This window comes from Lampetra planeri, chromosome 7 (assembly GCF_965212315.1).
Source record: "Lampetra planeri chromosome 7, kcLamPlan1.2.h2, whole genome shotgun sequence".
NCBI lineage: Eukaryota > Metazoa > Chordata > Hyperoartia > Petromyzontiformes > Petromyzontidae > Lampetra > Lampetra planeri.
Window position 1 is genome coordinate 13,468,433 of NC_136113.1, and position 13,612 is coordinate 13,482,044.

At 46.8% G+C, this 13,612-nt stretch overlaps 3 protein-coding genes across 3 annotated transcripts in view; 1 reads left to right on the top strand and 2 right to left on the bottom strand.

The window, feature by feature from the left end:
* Positions 1–1,593: 1,593 nt before the first annotated feature.
* MRPS18A (mitochondrial ribosomal protein S18A) lies at positions 1,594–5,314 on the top strand. Its single transcript, XM_078596435.1, has 6 exons — positions 1,594–1,810; positions 3,015–3,046; positions 3,396–3,500; positions 3,844–3,967; positions 4,356–4,425; positions 5,020–5,314. The coding sequence occupies exons 1-6, from the start codon at positions 1,636–1,638 to the stop codon at positions 5,162–5,164; spliced, it is 651 nt and encodes a 216-aa protein (XP_078452561.1). The 5' UTR covers positions 1,594–1,635; the 3' UTR covers positions 5,165–5,314.
* Positions 5,315–5,719: 405 nt separating this feature from the next.
* On the bottom strand, positions 5,720–10,454 carry SDE2 (spliceosome associated SDE2). Its single transcript, XM_078596434.1, has 7 exons — positions 10,298–10,454; positions 9,322–9,439; positions 8,779–8,890; positions 7,654–7,823; positions 7,441–7,543; positions 6,760–7,315; positions 5,720–6,336 (listed from the first exon to the last, which is right to left on the bottom strand). The coding sequence occupies exons 1-7, from the start codon at positions 10,400–10,402 to the stop codon at positions 6,076–6,078; spliced, it is 1,425 nt and encodes a 474-aa protein (XP_078452560.1). The 5' UTR covers positions 10,403–10,454; the 3' UTR covers positions 5,720–6,075.
* Positions 10,455–12,489: 2,035 nt separating this feature from the next.
* Positions 12,490–13,612, bottom strand: part of LOC144720015 (cullin-9-like) — a 33,947-nt gene continuing 32,824 nt past the window's right edge. Inside the window, exon 39 of the mRNA XM_078596433.1 lies at positions 12,490–13,593. Coding sequence (XP_078452559.1) covers positions 13,350–13,593 — 244 coding nt within the window. The 3' untranslated portion in view covers positions 12,490–13,349. The remainder of the gene's footprint in view (positions 13,594–13,612) is intronic.

Here is a 13,612-nt window from a genome sequence, read left to right on the forward strand (position 1 = left end):
TTTGACTTGCATCCCGCTGGGATATTTGCACAGGGTTGGTGTACGGTGATTTTTCTGCAATATTTTGCTGTCTTTTCTTGGATTTTCTGTTTGCACTTTAAGATGTTTTCTTGTTCACGTGTTTTTGTTTGTTGCGGTTGCACCCGATTCAAGGGCCGAATGGCTCACAGGGCTATACCTAATAAATGAACCCTTGAACTTTGTGTGAAGAGTTGGCGACGGCGTGGAGGAACACCATCGACCAGCAGTGGATCGACCACGGCCGAGCACTTGAAGAGAGGCAGGGTTCTCAGTGAAGAGATTCGTCGAAATGAAACGCACGTGGGAATCGTGGATCGCCATTCGTTTGCAAAGTTACACAACCTGGTCTTTAAGGAAGTAAATATGTCACGTTAGAACGCAAAGAACGCCGAAATTACAGTTACCGAATACAAATACACACACAAAGCGGTGGATGTTGGCACAGTGTTGTTTATTGTCATTATTTACGAAACGAAACGTTGACCTTGCTGGCACGGCGTGCGAAGTTGCGTAATCATCACAGCCATCTTGCACAGGGGAACTCCGGACAACACTGTATCAGTTTAACACGCAGGGGGCTATTGCGAACACATATCTGTAATAAAGTTAGATCGCCTACATATAAATCCGCCGCCACCACCCTGACACGGCAATTCGTAGCCTCCACGATGAACACTGTACAAGCTCGAACGGCGACCAACTCACATCCCCCCCCCATCCAACATGGCGCTCTCCCTAACCAAGATGGCCGCAGATACGTCACATGTTAATAGTCGGTCGAGATGTCCGATAATATTTTCACACAAAAGAACAAACGGAAGCCTTTACCAGAGGGCGTCGAATGGCTTTCACGACGATATCCGCACCCAAGTATAGCGTTGCTAATTTCACCTTGCCATACTAAAGCACGCGCGCACACACAAGCACTTCCCCGACCAAGATGTCCGTCTTCTTTGGGTCTTTCGGTAGGCACGTAGATAGAAAAATAAAATTATAAAAATAAAGTGATACTTTTATTTTTTTTTATTCACTTAATTTTCATTATTTCATTGTAATTTTTTCTATCGAAATGACTTTACCGAAAGACCCAAAGAATATTAATTCCTGCAATCGCGAAAGCTTTAAGTCAAGATTTAAGATGTCCGCAATTTTTGTTATCGCCGCGCGGTGATGACATTGTGGAGGAGACTCTGCCGTGGGCTACCCCACCCCCCCCCTGTTCACCTCGCCCACCCCGTTCACCACGCCCCCGTCCCACCCCCCCTACCCCGCCCACCCGCTTTACCCCGCCCACCCACTCTACCCCGCTCACCACCCCACCCCTCTACCCCCTCCGCCCCCACCCCTCTAACCCCTCCGCCCCTCCCACTCTACCCCGCTCACTACCCTGCCCCCTACCCCCCCACCCCTCTACCCCGCCCACCCACTCGACCCCGCTCACCACCCCACCCCGCTCACCACCCCACCCCCTCCGCCCCCACCCCTCTACCCCCTCCGCCCCCACCCCTCTACCCCCTCCGCCCCTCCCACTCTACCCCGCTCACCACCCTGCCCCCTACCCCCCCACCCCTCGACCCCGCCCACCCACTCGACCCCGCCCACCTCTCCACCGTAATGGCGGCGCGCGTGTTCGGCGTGGCCGCTTCGCGCCTGCTGCTGCTGCTTCCGCCTCTGCCTCTGCGAGGAGGCGCCCGGGTCCCCGCGCTCCTCCCGCAGGCGGCCTCCCGCCTCGCCAACGCGCCCAGCTCGCTCGCGGCGGGCGCCGTGCAAACGCGGGGGCTGCGACAAGGTGCGCAGATGCCGAGCGTCGTGCGAGAGGCCGCCACTATATCCGCTGCACGGTAGACCAAAGCAAGACTTTCTCAGTCGGCCTAGGTCCGTGATCAACACTTTGCATTGTACCGGAGTTAAAGTTCAACGTACTACTACCGGTACAAATCAATTCCGACCATCAGGAGGATATCGATGCGAATTAACCGATTGTCCGGGTCGAACCCGTACCCGTAACCACCCAAGGGAAAGGCTGTGGGAGCAGATCATTGAAGGTCAGGTGCCACTGCTTACTGGATCTGACAGAAGGGAAGACGTGATGGGGAAGTGTGCTGGCATAAACAGCATTGCTCGTGATGACCTCTGTAACTGAAATGTGTGTGCCTCCATAGCCACCGTCTCTGAAAGGGGAGCATAGGAGGTGGTGGGTGGGCACTGCAATTCATTACGGGGTAAAATGCACGGCTACCCCCAGGCTACGCATATAATTTTCAGTCACCCCTCCTGATGAAGTACTGTAGACAAATTTAATTGTTCTCCATGTAAGACTCACCTGTGCATGCCTCAACTGACACAGGCATTAAGTGGTGACCTTGGAGAATGAATACACGTGCTTTATTTTACATTTCAACCCCGGAAATGTAATGCATGCCGCAATTCCTGCGTACCTAGATAAAATAGTACATTTGAAAAATGTTTTTTTATTATTACATGATGCTCCTAGAACAATATTGCGTTCTACTTTTTTAAAAAATGGCATTCCCTCCCAGTCGGTTTTAAACGGAAAATTCGATTTCATTTCTGGGGCAGCGATTGTAAACATGCCTAATTTTAAACTGTATAGGTGATATAGCAAGTTCTATTTTAAAATGTTTTGTTTCATATTTCAATCATGTATACCGATGTTTGGCCTTTTATCACTTTTTTAATTGCTTTAAATACCAAGGTCTGCTTTGAAAAAAATGCTAATCTCAACAGGCTCTCACTTGCGTTTAAATAAAGTTTACCCATCTGCCTAATTTTCCGTCTCTTACAGTATTCGTGATCTCGTGATAACCAGATCCTAAACGTGACATTCTCGAGCAGACACCCATTTGACCAGCCTGAAATATTTTGAGTGCCAGAGCCCGGGTGGGCAGCCTGAGGTTTTATAACTGCAGCAAATTGAGCAAACACATATCGCAGTGAAGCGTATTGCTTAATTGTTTTGTATTGCTTTGCAGTTACTGAACACAAGGACGGAAACACAACAACGGTAAACGTTTGAATCACTTGCATCGACGAACAAATGTTGGCTCATGCAACACACACACACCCAGCGTTTCACACGTTCGGAGTTAATGTGGGAGGTCAAATTGCTGACTACTGGGTCCACAGTTTATTGGTGAAAGCAGTTTGTCATGCCCAATAAAATCTCCATCGCATTGCTGTGAATTATGGATGACAATTTTCGTGGGATGACATACAGTACCAAATAGCACAACTGGAATTTTGAGAAAAAAATGAATAATTGTATGCAGCAATCTATGCTAAAAGGCAAGTTATGATGCAATGGTTGTTGAGGCATTTCAGCTATCGTACGGTATTTTACTTTCTCCCCCCAGTTGGAAGGGAAAATTGTGGAACAGCAAGCAGGCAATGAGCCGCCCAATCCTGCAGGCAGCTGCCCTATCTGCCGTTGGAACGTCAAGCACAAGTATGATTACACGGTAAGCATGGGCCACAGGTACACGCGTTTGTGAAACCAAGTCGCCAGGAATGATAAAATAGTATGCTTACCATTACACCACGCCAGCATCCCATATGGATAATACACATGTGACTCATTGTTAGAAGATGCACATACTATATATGGTATAGATCTTGTCGAAAACACAACTTGAGCTTGCCTCATGTACCGAAAAGTGAAAAATGTAGTCTGGACTAATGAACAACATATAACCGAGAGATTTTAAAAAATCACTCCCAAAAGCATTTACATAAAAAAATAAGAATTGAAAGAGCACCATTGGGTGCGTGTTAATGGGCACGCGTGTCCTTCATGGCATACAGGATGTGCTGCTCCTGAGTCAGTTCTTGCGTTCCGATGGAGGAATGCTGCCACGCCGCGTCACTGGCCTGTGCCTGGAGGAGCACCGCAAGGTGGCTGTCTGCGTTAAAATGGCGCACAGGGCCGGTGAGAATTGCGTACACCAGATGCACATTGGGCGCACACACAATGGGCCCTTGGACTTATGCAACGAACATGCACACAGCCCTGCTCCCGATATAGGGTGTTTCAAAAAAATGTTAACACTTCTGAGAATTTGCAACAATACCACAAGGGATGTGCCTCCAGGCTCTGGAGACCACATGGAGAAGATTCCAGGCATGTGTTAACAATGATGGCGAACAAGTAGAGACTGACTTTTTGAAGCTATGAACATATTTGTAATCATGTTCGTTCTTTTTCCATTAAAAACGAGTCCCATATAAGTGCCAACATTTTTTTTAAGCACCCTATATATGCATGCGTAATCTGTCTGTTATATAAGCCCAACTGTGCATCTTGTGTTTCAACACAGGTCTCCTGCCAGATCACAGGCCAAGGCTTCCACCGGACCATGTTCCCAAGCCAAAATTGATCCTCAATACGTAAGTGCAGGCTACGTTTTTGTTTTGTTCAGCAGTACACATACCTGTCAACCCATACGGTTTGCCCATATTCTTGTACAGGGAAATTTAGTTTTCAGGTCCATCCGAATAGATTTTACCCTTTCTGGCAATTAAACAGGTGTTAAGATATTCAAACACCAAACAGAAACCTTTTGCAAGGAATCATGTCTGCATTAACCACATACTTGTGGTGAAGATGCAAACAAAAACATGCTCTGGTAATATATGCATTGTCTACACCAGAGACATCCTTCTTTAGGGCTGAGTCTCAACCAGTGTAAGACCAGAGTGTTCTTATACTTTGACACTGGAAAGAAAAAGGTTCCATGTTGTAGCCGTTTCAATACGGGCATATTTTTTTGTCTATTTATGTTTCTCCCTTGTGATGGGACTTTGTAGGATGAACGCTGAGATGTAATAGGGCACGGGGTGACCAATAAGGTCTGAATTGGTCTGGAATAAGGTGGGCACTGATAAGGGGTTGGTTGACAGGTATGAGTACATTACCTATGAAATGTCATGCTGTCGATTTTAGCACGCAACTCACACCTTGTTTTTTTTGTCACTTGGCAGCTACCTGACTCGCTGGGCCGTGGGCACAGCCAAGCCCATATGGAAAAGGGGGCACAAGGGATTCAAAAAGACCATGCCTGTGGGCGACCCCATTCTCAAGGACAATGTGCGTTATACGAAGGGCCCATTGTACATGGAACACTAGCAATTGCTACACCATATGCACTGCGTGTTGAAATTAGTGGGGGGCATCTTGATCAGAAAAAAACATTGTATAGACTGACATGTTAAATTATATTAACTGACATGACGTGAAGTTTCACATTTAAATGTAATAAAAAAAACACATTTGTAATTTGTGTGCAGTTTTTATTTTTAAGAGCCGGTGTATTGCTTATCCCTCAAGCGTTCTGAATTTCTTCTGTACATTAAACATTTTATATTCATGGTGATTGACACTTGAACACCAATTAAACTAAGCTTGTTTATCCTTAAAACAGATCCGACAGATTAACCGCGTTTGCAAAAGAAAATTCTTTAGACACGTGCTGGTTTCATCACTGCTCCTCACTTGAGGAGTTAATAAAGGTCACTGTCCCAGTGCCCATGTAATGGTAAACTTAGGCAAGCCCCATTCTATGTAGGCAAATATCTTTAAACTAACACTTGAATTTTTTAAATCCAGGTTTTTTTTTATCCAGGGCACCTATTCCCCAATTAGCCTGGATAATCGTGAGATGACTGAAAACAAGACAAACAATTGAAAGACCGGATATTTAATAGTATGAAATATTCAAGTACAATTTTGACTCACTTTACAGAAAAAATGTAATCTTATTACAATCCTGAATAATATCTATACACTCGAGGGATGTTTTGGAAAAAATAACCCACGATATAAAATTGTTCAGAAAAGAGGCTTTGAGTAGGCCGATTAAGTGGATGAAAACATTAATGGAGTTCATTGTGTGGTCATCTGTGGGGAGATGACAAAAATATCAAATGTAGCTTAAGTGTTCCCATTAGCTTACACACATTCCCTTAAACTGTGAATAATTTGTTTTTATCGAGTACATCCCTCCATTACATAAACAATATCCAAAACAAGACTACTCATCACTTCCCTTTGCCTTTGTTGGCCTGTCCCCCTTGGCCTGACTTTCCCGATTTGCCTGGCTTGGCTGGTTTGGCCAGAAGAGCTTGGTCGATTTGTGCAGGGTCCACACCACGCACAGAGTAGAGCCGTGCTGCCCTCTCGTGCAGCGTGCCACCACACTTCATGCCACGTGCCATGAGGACTGCCTTGAGACACTCCAACCCCAGTGCCTCCAGCTCTTCCACAGAGCTCAATGCCATCAAATCCACCTCCGCTGTGACCTGTCAGATGGAAAACCCATGGAGTGGTTAATATTATGCCCGTGTCACCTTGCTGCAAATGCGCTGTTGGAACTCTTTCGGAGCCCAGCACACAAATTGTAGCTTTGAAGACCTTGAGCTGCAAAACCGAGGTGTGGACAGATGCACAGCACTGCAGTAGTCAACAAACTATATATATCCTCACAAATTAACTGTCGGTTCACTCAAAATTAAAAAAAACCCAGGTCGATTAGCTTCCTGGCCTTTAGGATCAATGTGTTCCAGCAAAATGTATTTAAAGGTAACTGGGCAGGTGTAAACTGATGTCAGCAGAACATGGTGTGTCAATGTTCATTAATGACAATGCTATTCCTTTGCCTTGATACAAGTAGTACATGCATAAGTATTTAACTTAAAGTTAGATAATAAAAAAATTGCACTCACCTCTGCGACTGCTATGTTTGGTGGGGGAGTAGATTCGGTAGCAGCCACACTCTCTGCCGGTGCTGGACTCGGTGGCAGGGTGCTTCCAGAGGTGGTTGCACTGTCGACTGAGGTCTCTGGTTCTGGATTCTCGATGTTTACAGCCTTGCCCAGCTGAGGACTGACATCTCCTACCTCCCCTCCCTTTTTCTCCTCACTACTGACCCCACTGGTGCTCTCACTCTTGCCGTCTTTGTCACCCTCTCCCATCTCTATTGAGCTTGGAGTTGCAGCTTCCTGCTTCTCCCCTCCTGTCGAGGGGCTGGCTTCGCTACCAGAGGCGTCTTGGACGGATGTCCTGGCAGCTGTTGCAACGTCGCATGGTGCTGCTCTTCTGCCGATCTGACCCTCGTCCCCGCTGCTGCTGCTGGTGGTGGTGGTAGTGGTGGCGGAGCGGCGCGCCTCTACAGAGCTGCTGCTCCTGCTCGCTGATGGCGGAGGGCTCGAGGAGACACTTGACCGACTGTCGCTGTCGGAGCCTGAGCTGCTGGTGTTTCCCAGTCCTTCCACTCCCAGCCTGGCCATCACCACGCACAGTGCAGATTATTAGGCGTGTACACAAATAACCCCAAGCGTGGCACAACTACAGGCCTTCAACCAGCAGTGGATTGATCAAGGCGGATGATGTAATGCATTGCGAACCAGAGGCACTTCTTCTTGCCGGAGCTCTTGGTGGCCTCAGATGAGGGCCTCTTTTTGCGGACCTCACCAGGCCTCACTGCGCTGCTGCCTGCCATCTGCATGCCTGCACAACCAATACATAAGACACTCAGCACCCATCATTGTCTACTCTTGAGAATGTTTCAGTGACAGTTGGTGGCATGATTCTGTGTAGCGCGTCTGCAGTGCGGCCACCTTTGATCACGGAGTCATCCAGACGCTCGGCCATGTCGTGCAGCTGCTGCTCGTACACGGGGTCACTGTAGTGGTACTTGGGTTGGCTCAGGCGGCGCTCCAGCCGCTGGCGGCGTCGTTCAGCACGCTCCGCTTCGCGGTCTGTCTGCTGCTTTAGCCACTCAGCCATGCTGCCCAACGGCGAGGGGAGGATGCCCACGTTGAACACGGACAGAGAGAGCCTCCGTTTAGACTTATGAACCATTGAGGAAATTGTTTTAAAAAATCTGATTACGGCCAACATGGGGGCAAGGAAGGTGGTGTGTTCAACACCTTGCATGCCTGCTCACTGTCTCCCCTTGCTCATGTATACAACACACTAGGGCGAGGCTCATGCCACTAAGATTCAAATTGTTACTTGTGAGCTGAAGTGCTTGCTCAGGAATTGAACCCATGATACCAGAATAGCAGTGCTAGGACACCATCTCATACATGTAATGTCACACGATGTTTTGCCATGGATCTAAGCTCAGTTACAAACTCACTCTTGGCAGCATTTATACACATCCGTCAAGTTTTTTCCACTTAATGCCAATCGTGTTATTTTTAGCAAAATATTTTACTATTTCACCTACTAGTATTATTCGTAGTTAAGCAAAGCAGCGCATTAATAAGATGACCACAGCCTACTTTTGAAAACTAAACTTAAATATAATGCAACATATCTTACATAAAATGAATACACAGTCCACTGATAAGAGACAAAAGTCTGAAGTTAAGGGCACTTATAGCAATAAGGAAGAGTTTTTCAACTGGTGGTCCACGGGCCAAATCTCTTGCAATGGCCCACCGAGTTATGGCCCACACAGAACTTAAGAGGTGCACATTGGTGAGATGAAAATATATATAATAGGAGAAAGCAATCGACAAAGTATAAAGATTAGCAAGAGGTAAGCAAAATATCAGATCAGAAACCTGGAGACTTAAGTGCATTTTAGTGGTCACGTGTACAGATGCTATGACTTTGTGATGTCACGTGTGCACACGTGAGATGATATTTGACCGTGCCAGTACACACATTTTATTTACGTGGCCCATCCAAAAGTGCAGTCAGAGGCCTGCTATGAGGTACAGTATATGCCTTACGCCTTCTCGCTGTTGACGTCACGTAAACGGCGGCCGCTCAGGTCCCGGCAGGCCTCGCGGTTTGTCGTCTTCTCGATCTGAGCTCCCAGCGCACGCAGCATCGAGCCAAACCCTGCGAAGCGGAGACACAGCAACAGCGTTGAGCGGTCAGAAATGTCAATTGTTCTTCGTGACTTTTAAACAATGTGGTAATGGTGTTGTTGGGGTTTATTAGTTGAACTTGGGGAAACACACAGTTAAGTTTTTCAGACGTCACGAGATCTTCAACATCCACTGTGAAGCTGACAGCATGAATGTTTATGGACAGGCACTGGACTCGAACTAACCTCTGCAACAAGCAACAATAACGTCTACGTCCATGGGCCCATTTTGCGTGTTGAATGTTCGTGCAAATCTTGCAGCAAACGCGCCCATGTTTTCTTCACCAACAATGGCTCGCATAAACCCAGGTCATGATTTTCATTAGATCTCTCAAGATGTGAATCTGGCATCACGTCTCTCTCTCTGCTGCTGATGCAGTGGCTGCACACCGCTCGCACTCACCTCCCTTGCCGCCGAGCAGCTTGGCGTGCAGCCGGTAGCAGCATCCTGGCACCACGACGTCCTCGTCCCTCGCCAGCCTCCCATTGCACAGAACAAATACATCATCGCTGGGCAAACCCTTCAACGCACAAAAAAGACAGACACCATCGGTGTTGCTTTAACAGACTGTTGAGGTAACTTCTGTGTGTAACCATCATTCCGAAATACCAATTAAGGCCGAGAGGGCGCACCATGCGGTAGTGTGGCCAGAGCTACGACATATAGATGTTAAAATGAATGACTATACTGTACTCATTTAAGGCTAAACCGACATTGGGGAGGCCTAGTCGGTTCTGATACCACCCGCCACCAATAGTAACCGTGGCCAGGAATCTTAACTCGGTTTGCCGGGTTCATAAGGCAGTGCCCTAACCACGACGCTACCGTTCCACACCTCACAACCACCACACGAGGTCGATAAACATCCGGGTAGGTATCATTTTTGTTTAATTTCGGCGACTCAGCTCCGTGCACCTCCGGAGTCGACGAGACTCGGCCCCGTTGGGAAGTAACAACACTGCTCGTCTAATGGGCACACATTAATCCGCCACCGTAACGTGGAATTTCCACCACGAGCTCAGCGCGGCAAACGATTTGTGATCAACGCGGAGTGTCGTCCCAGCTTTGGCTCCCGCCGCTGCGTGGCACCTTCCCTACATTTTACTCGGCCCGAAACGACCCAGAGCTTCTTCTCCACCGGTGGAGGACCTAACATGTTGAGTCTGCCTGACCAAACACTGCACTCTCACTTACAACAACAACAATAGTAACAGCAATGCTACTAATCATAACGCATGAGCAGCAGTAACCGCAGCCGTTTCTCCCTCAACTCAAAGCCAGGCCTGGGGCCTAACTCGAAGCCTGCGGCCTACATCTGGTCATACATACAATGAAACAAACGATTAATTACAACGTAACTACAATGTGTCGGACTCACCTGGAAACCCGCGGCTTCCTCCCTAAGCGCCCCGACAGTGGAGCCTTGCGAGAGAGACAGCGGGCGGCTTCTGCCATCGCATCCGTAAACCAGCAGTGACTCCATTGCCGTCTTCCGTCTTCACCAAAGCAAAGAAAATGACGTCACGACGCGCGTCTGACGTCACGACGCGCGGCCGACGTCACGACGTGACGACAGACTGCGTCACCGCGTCGCAATGACGACAAACGGCGAGTCCCGGGGTGGGTTCGCTGCCGATTCGCCGCTTGTTGCGCGGGTTTGCGGTTCGACTCCGACAGGCCACCCCGGTTAATACTGCGGGTGTAATAACCGTAAAATACGACGTGCCAAGAAAAAAAGTGATTTTATTTGGAATATACATAGCAATCATCGCCCCCCTCTCTCCCTAAAATAGGGTACGACTCTCAGGCTTTTCTGGGTACACAATCATATAAATGTGTTTCATTGTGAAACACAGATCACGGAACGTCATTCTAAACGAGTAGGCCATTATGCGTTGACGTAACATGGTGCAAATTTGAAAAAAAGTACTCACTTGGGTATTAGAGCGGCCGTCGCAAGCTCTTATGAGACTACTGTAGACTGTGAAACAGAGCCACCTTTATGATACCCTTGTGCTATAAGATTCGTGCGAATGTGTAATGACAGGGTGACACCTGTCGGCCGGGAGTGGTAATTACGGTCATAGCTGCATTATTATAGGGGGGGGGGGGCGTATCTGGGGTAAAGGTGAAAGGCAGAGTCAGTCGAGAAGCTCCGGAAACCAGCTCGAAGGTTCTGGAAAGGAGGCGTGGTCAGAGGTGGAGCTTGGCCACGCCGGGACAGATATAAGGGGGACCGAACCAGAGGTTCGGGGCTGTTATGGGTCCTGGCTGCGTCACTGCTCGTCGTCATCTGTCTCCGACCACGTGGCTGATGTTCTGAAAACTCTTTCCGGAGCCGTCGCTGCGCAGGTCAAACAGCTTGCGAAGCTGGAGATGGGGCTACATGTTAGGATCGCCTATGTGTAGATGCGTTACACAATGTATCGCCCAGTGTGCTCTTGATAAATCAGAAGCCTCCTCGCCGTGTCTCAGAAGTCGCTCACTACATATGTACCAAGTCATAGTTTGAGAAATTATTAAGTTTAGTTTTAAGCGTCGATGTGCAGGAATAACTTGCCAACACTAACGAGAATGGAATGAATTTTCCATGACATCACTAAGCGTTGGTATGCGTGGCTATGGATGCAAAAACAAGATAATAAGGATACCATCATTATCCACTTAAGAGAATTCCATTTCAGTGTTATTAATTTTTCTTTTTAGAATCTGATCGTATGTGGTTCATGGAGAAATCCAGCTTCTTCACTTAGTTAACTGATGGCCCTAACAATCTCCATATTTTGATTTAAAGCTTTTGTGACTGCAGGGATTCATCTTCTTGGTTCTTTCGGTCAAGTCACGTAGAAGGGAAGCAATAAAATAAACATAATAAAATACAATTCTCACGACGTTTCGGCCACAGCACAAGCAGCCCATTCAGACAGTGTCTTTCCGACAGACCTGTTCTTCACCTGAGGACGGCTGCTTGCGTTGTGGCCAAAACGTCGTGAGAATTGTATTTTTTGTTCATTTATTTTATTATTTCCCTTCTACGTGACTTTACCGAAAGAACCAAGAAGATGAATCTCCATATTGATTCTCTGCTGTCTTTATAAGAATCTAAATCTGTGCGATAGGCAAATGGGTATTTCTTCAAATTAAGTTCTCCCTTTTGTCCCACATTATAATGGAGGCAGATACCATTCCATGACGACACTAAATTCATTTTACGTATAAACATTTACACAACAGATCCATAATTTGGTTGAGCATGAGTTCACATTTCTAGATGTCAAGTTACCCTATTTGGTCTGGGACCTTTCCCTGATTTCAAAGCCCATAGGCTAACATACTAAAACATATTTCTGTGGAGGCAAAGAATGTTTATTACCTGTAATGCTACACAACTACAATTTTTTTTGTTACAGATTCTACGTGTTTAGCATTAACACCTGACATCACCTGCAAATTACTCATCTGGGATTACATTCAGCAACAAACTACCGTACTGCAGGCTGTAAACATAGCACCTTCATGACAGCCTTGCGCCATAATGATGCAAGTGAAAACAATTCGCAGTCAAAAATATTTGATAAGTGCAAAACATCACATCTTTATTTTTGTGCTATGACTGCACACAAATGAAATAATCACATCAACTTTTAATTCTTTATTTTTTGATCAAAAGGAAAATCTTCTGTATACCAACTTTGTTTTTTTTATATATATTTTTTGGAAACACAATTAGTGTCACATGGTATGTCTGAACAGTAATAATGTATTTGACATATCAAATACACGCCATTGTAATTCGTAAGCATTTCAAATGTATTTAAAATCACTAATGGAGGAAGCTGAAGCAGCAGCTAAGAACTGAAACATTAAATAGCTTGAAAAAAGCAACAGATTAAGGTGTCATTGTATCATTATTCGCAAAAAGTGTAACTATGGGAAGTGTTACAAAATCCTTAACCATTGCTCATAATGGAAAACCAACTTGAAAGTGTAAGAATCACATTAGCTAAAGTTGTTAGGTTTTTGTGCTCAGTAAACGAGGCGCAAAATAATCTTTCAACGTTGGAAAACTGTCCAAGAAAACACCAAATATCTTGTCATCCTGATGGTCATTATGACAATTATTCTCAAAGCTCAGAGTAACCATGATGGTAAATACATAGTGCCACTTTTACAAAGAAACCAATGTGGCTGCACGGATGGGTCACAGCCAAAGAGAATGCAAACATTGGTGATCATGTACAATATCTGATCAAAAATGTTCTACAACAGAAAACCGGTGTGTACAATTCTTGCTTGCTTGCCGTAACTGCACACTTTGATCCCGTTGAAGACCCCGGCGAGATCACAAATACTGGTGCACGATTGGACGCACGACAAAACACGGCGCGCACGATTTGGCGCCGCGCTTGAGAGAGCCGGGGGGGCGGCTTTCAGCCTTGCGTACAGCCGTACTCGTCGTCGTCATCTCCGGAGCAGGGGTCGCTGTCCATGTTGCCGCTGCCTGCCGAGCCGTCCGTCTCTCCGTCCGAGTCCAGCTCCTCGTCCATGTCGTCTTGGCGGTTGTTCTCCTTCCCGTTGTGGAATCGCGAAAACAGCGACGCGCCACCGGCCTCCCAGGGGTAATCCTCTCCGTCCTCGTCCATGTTCTCATCGGAGCTCCTTCGTGGCAACGGGCTGCGAAAGCAAAATGGCA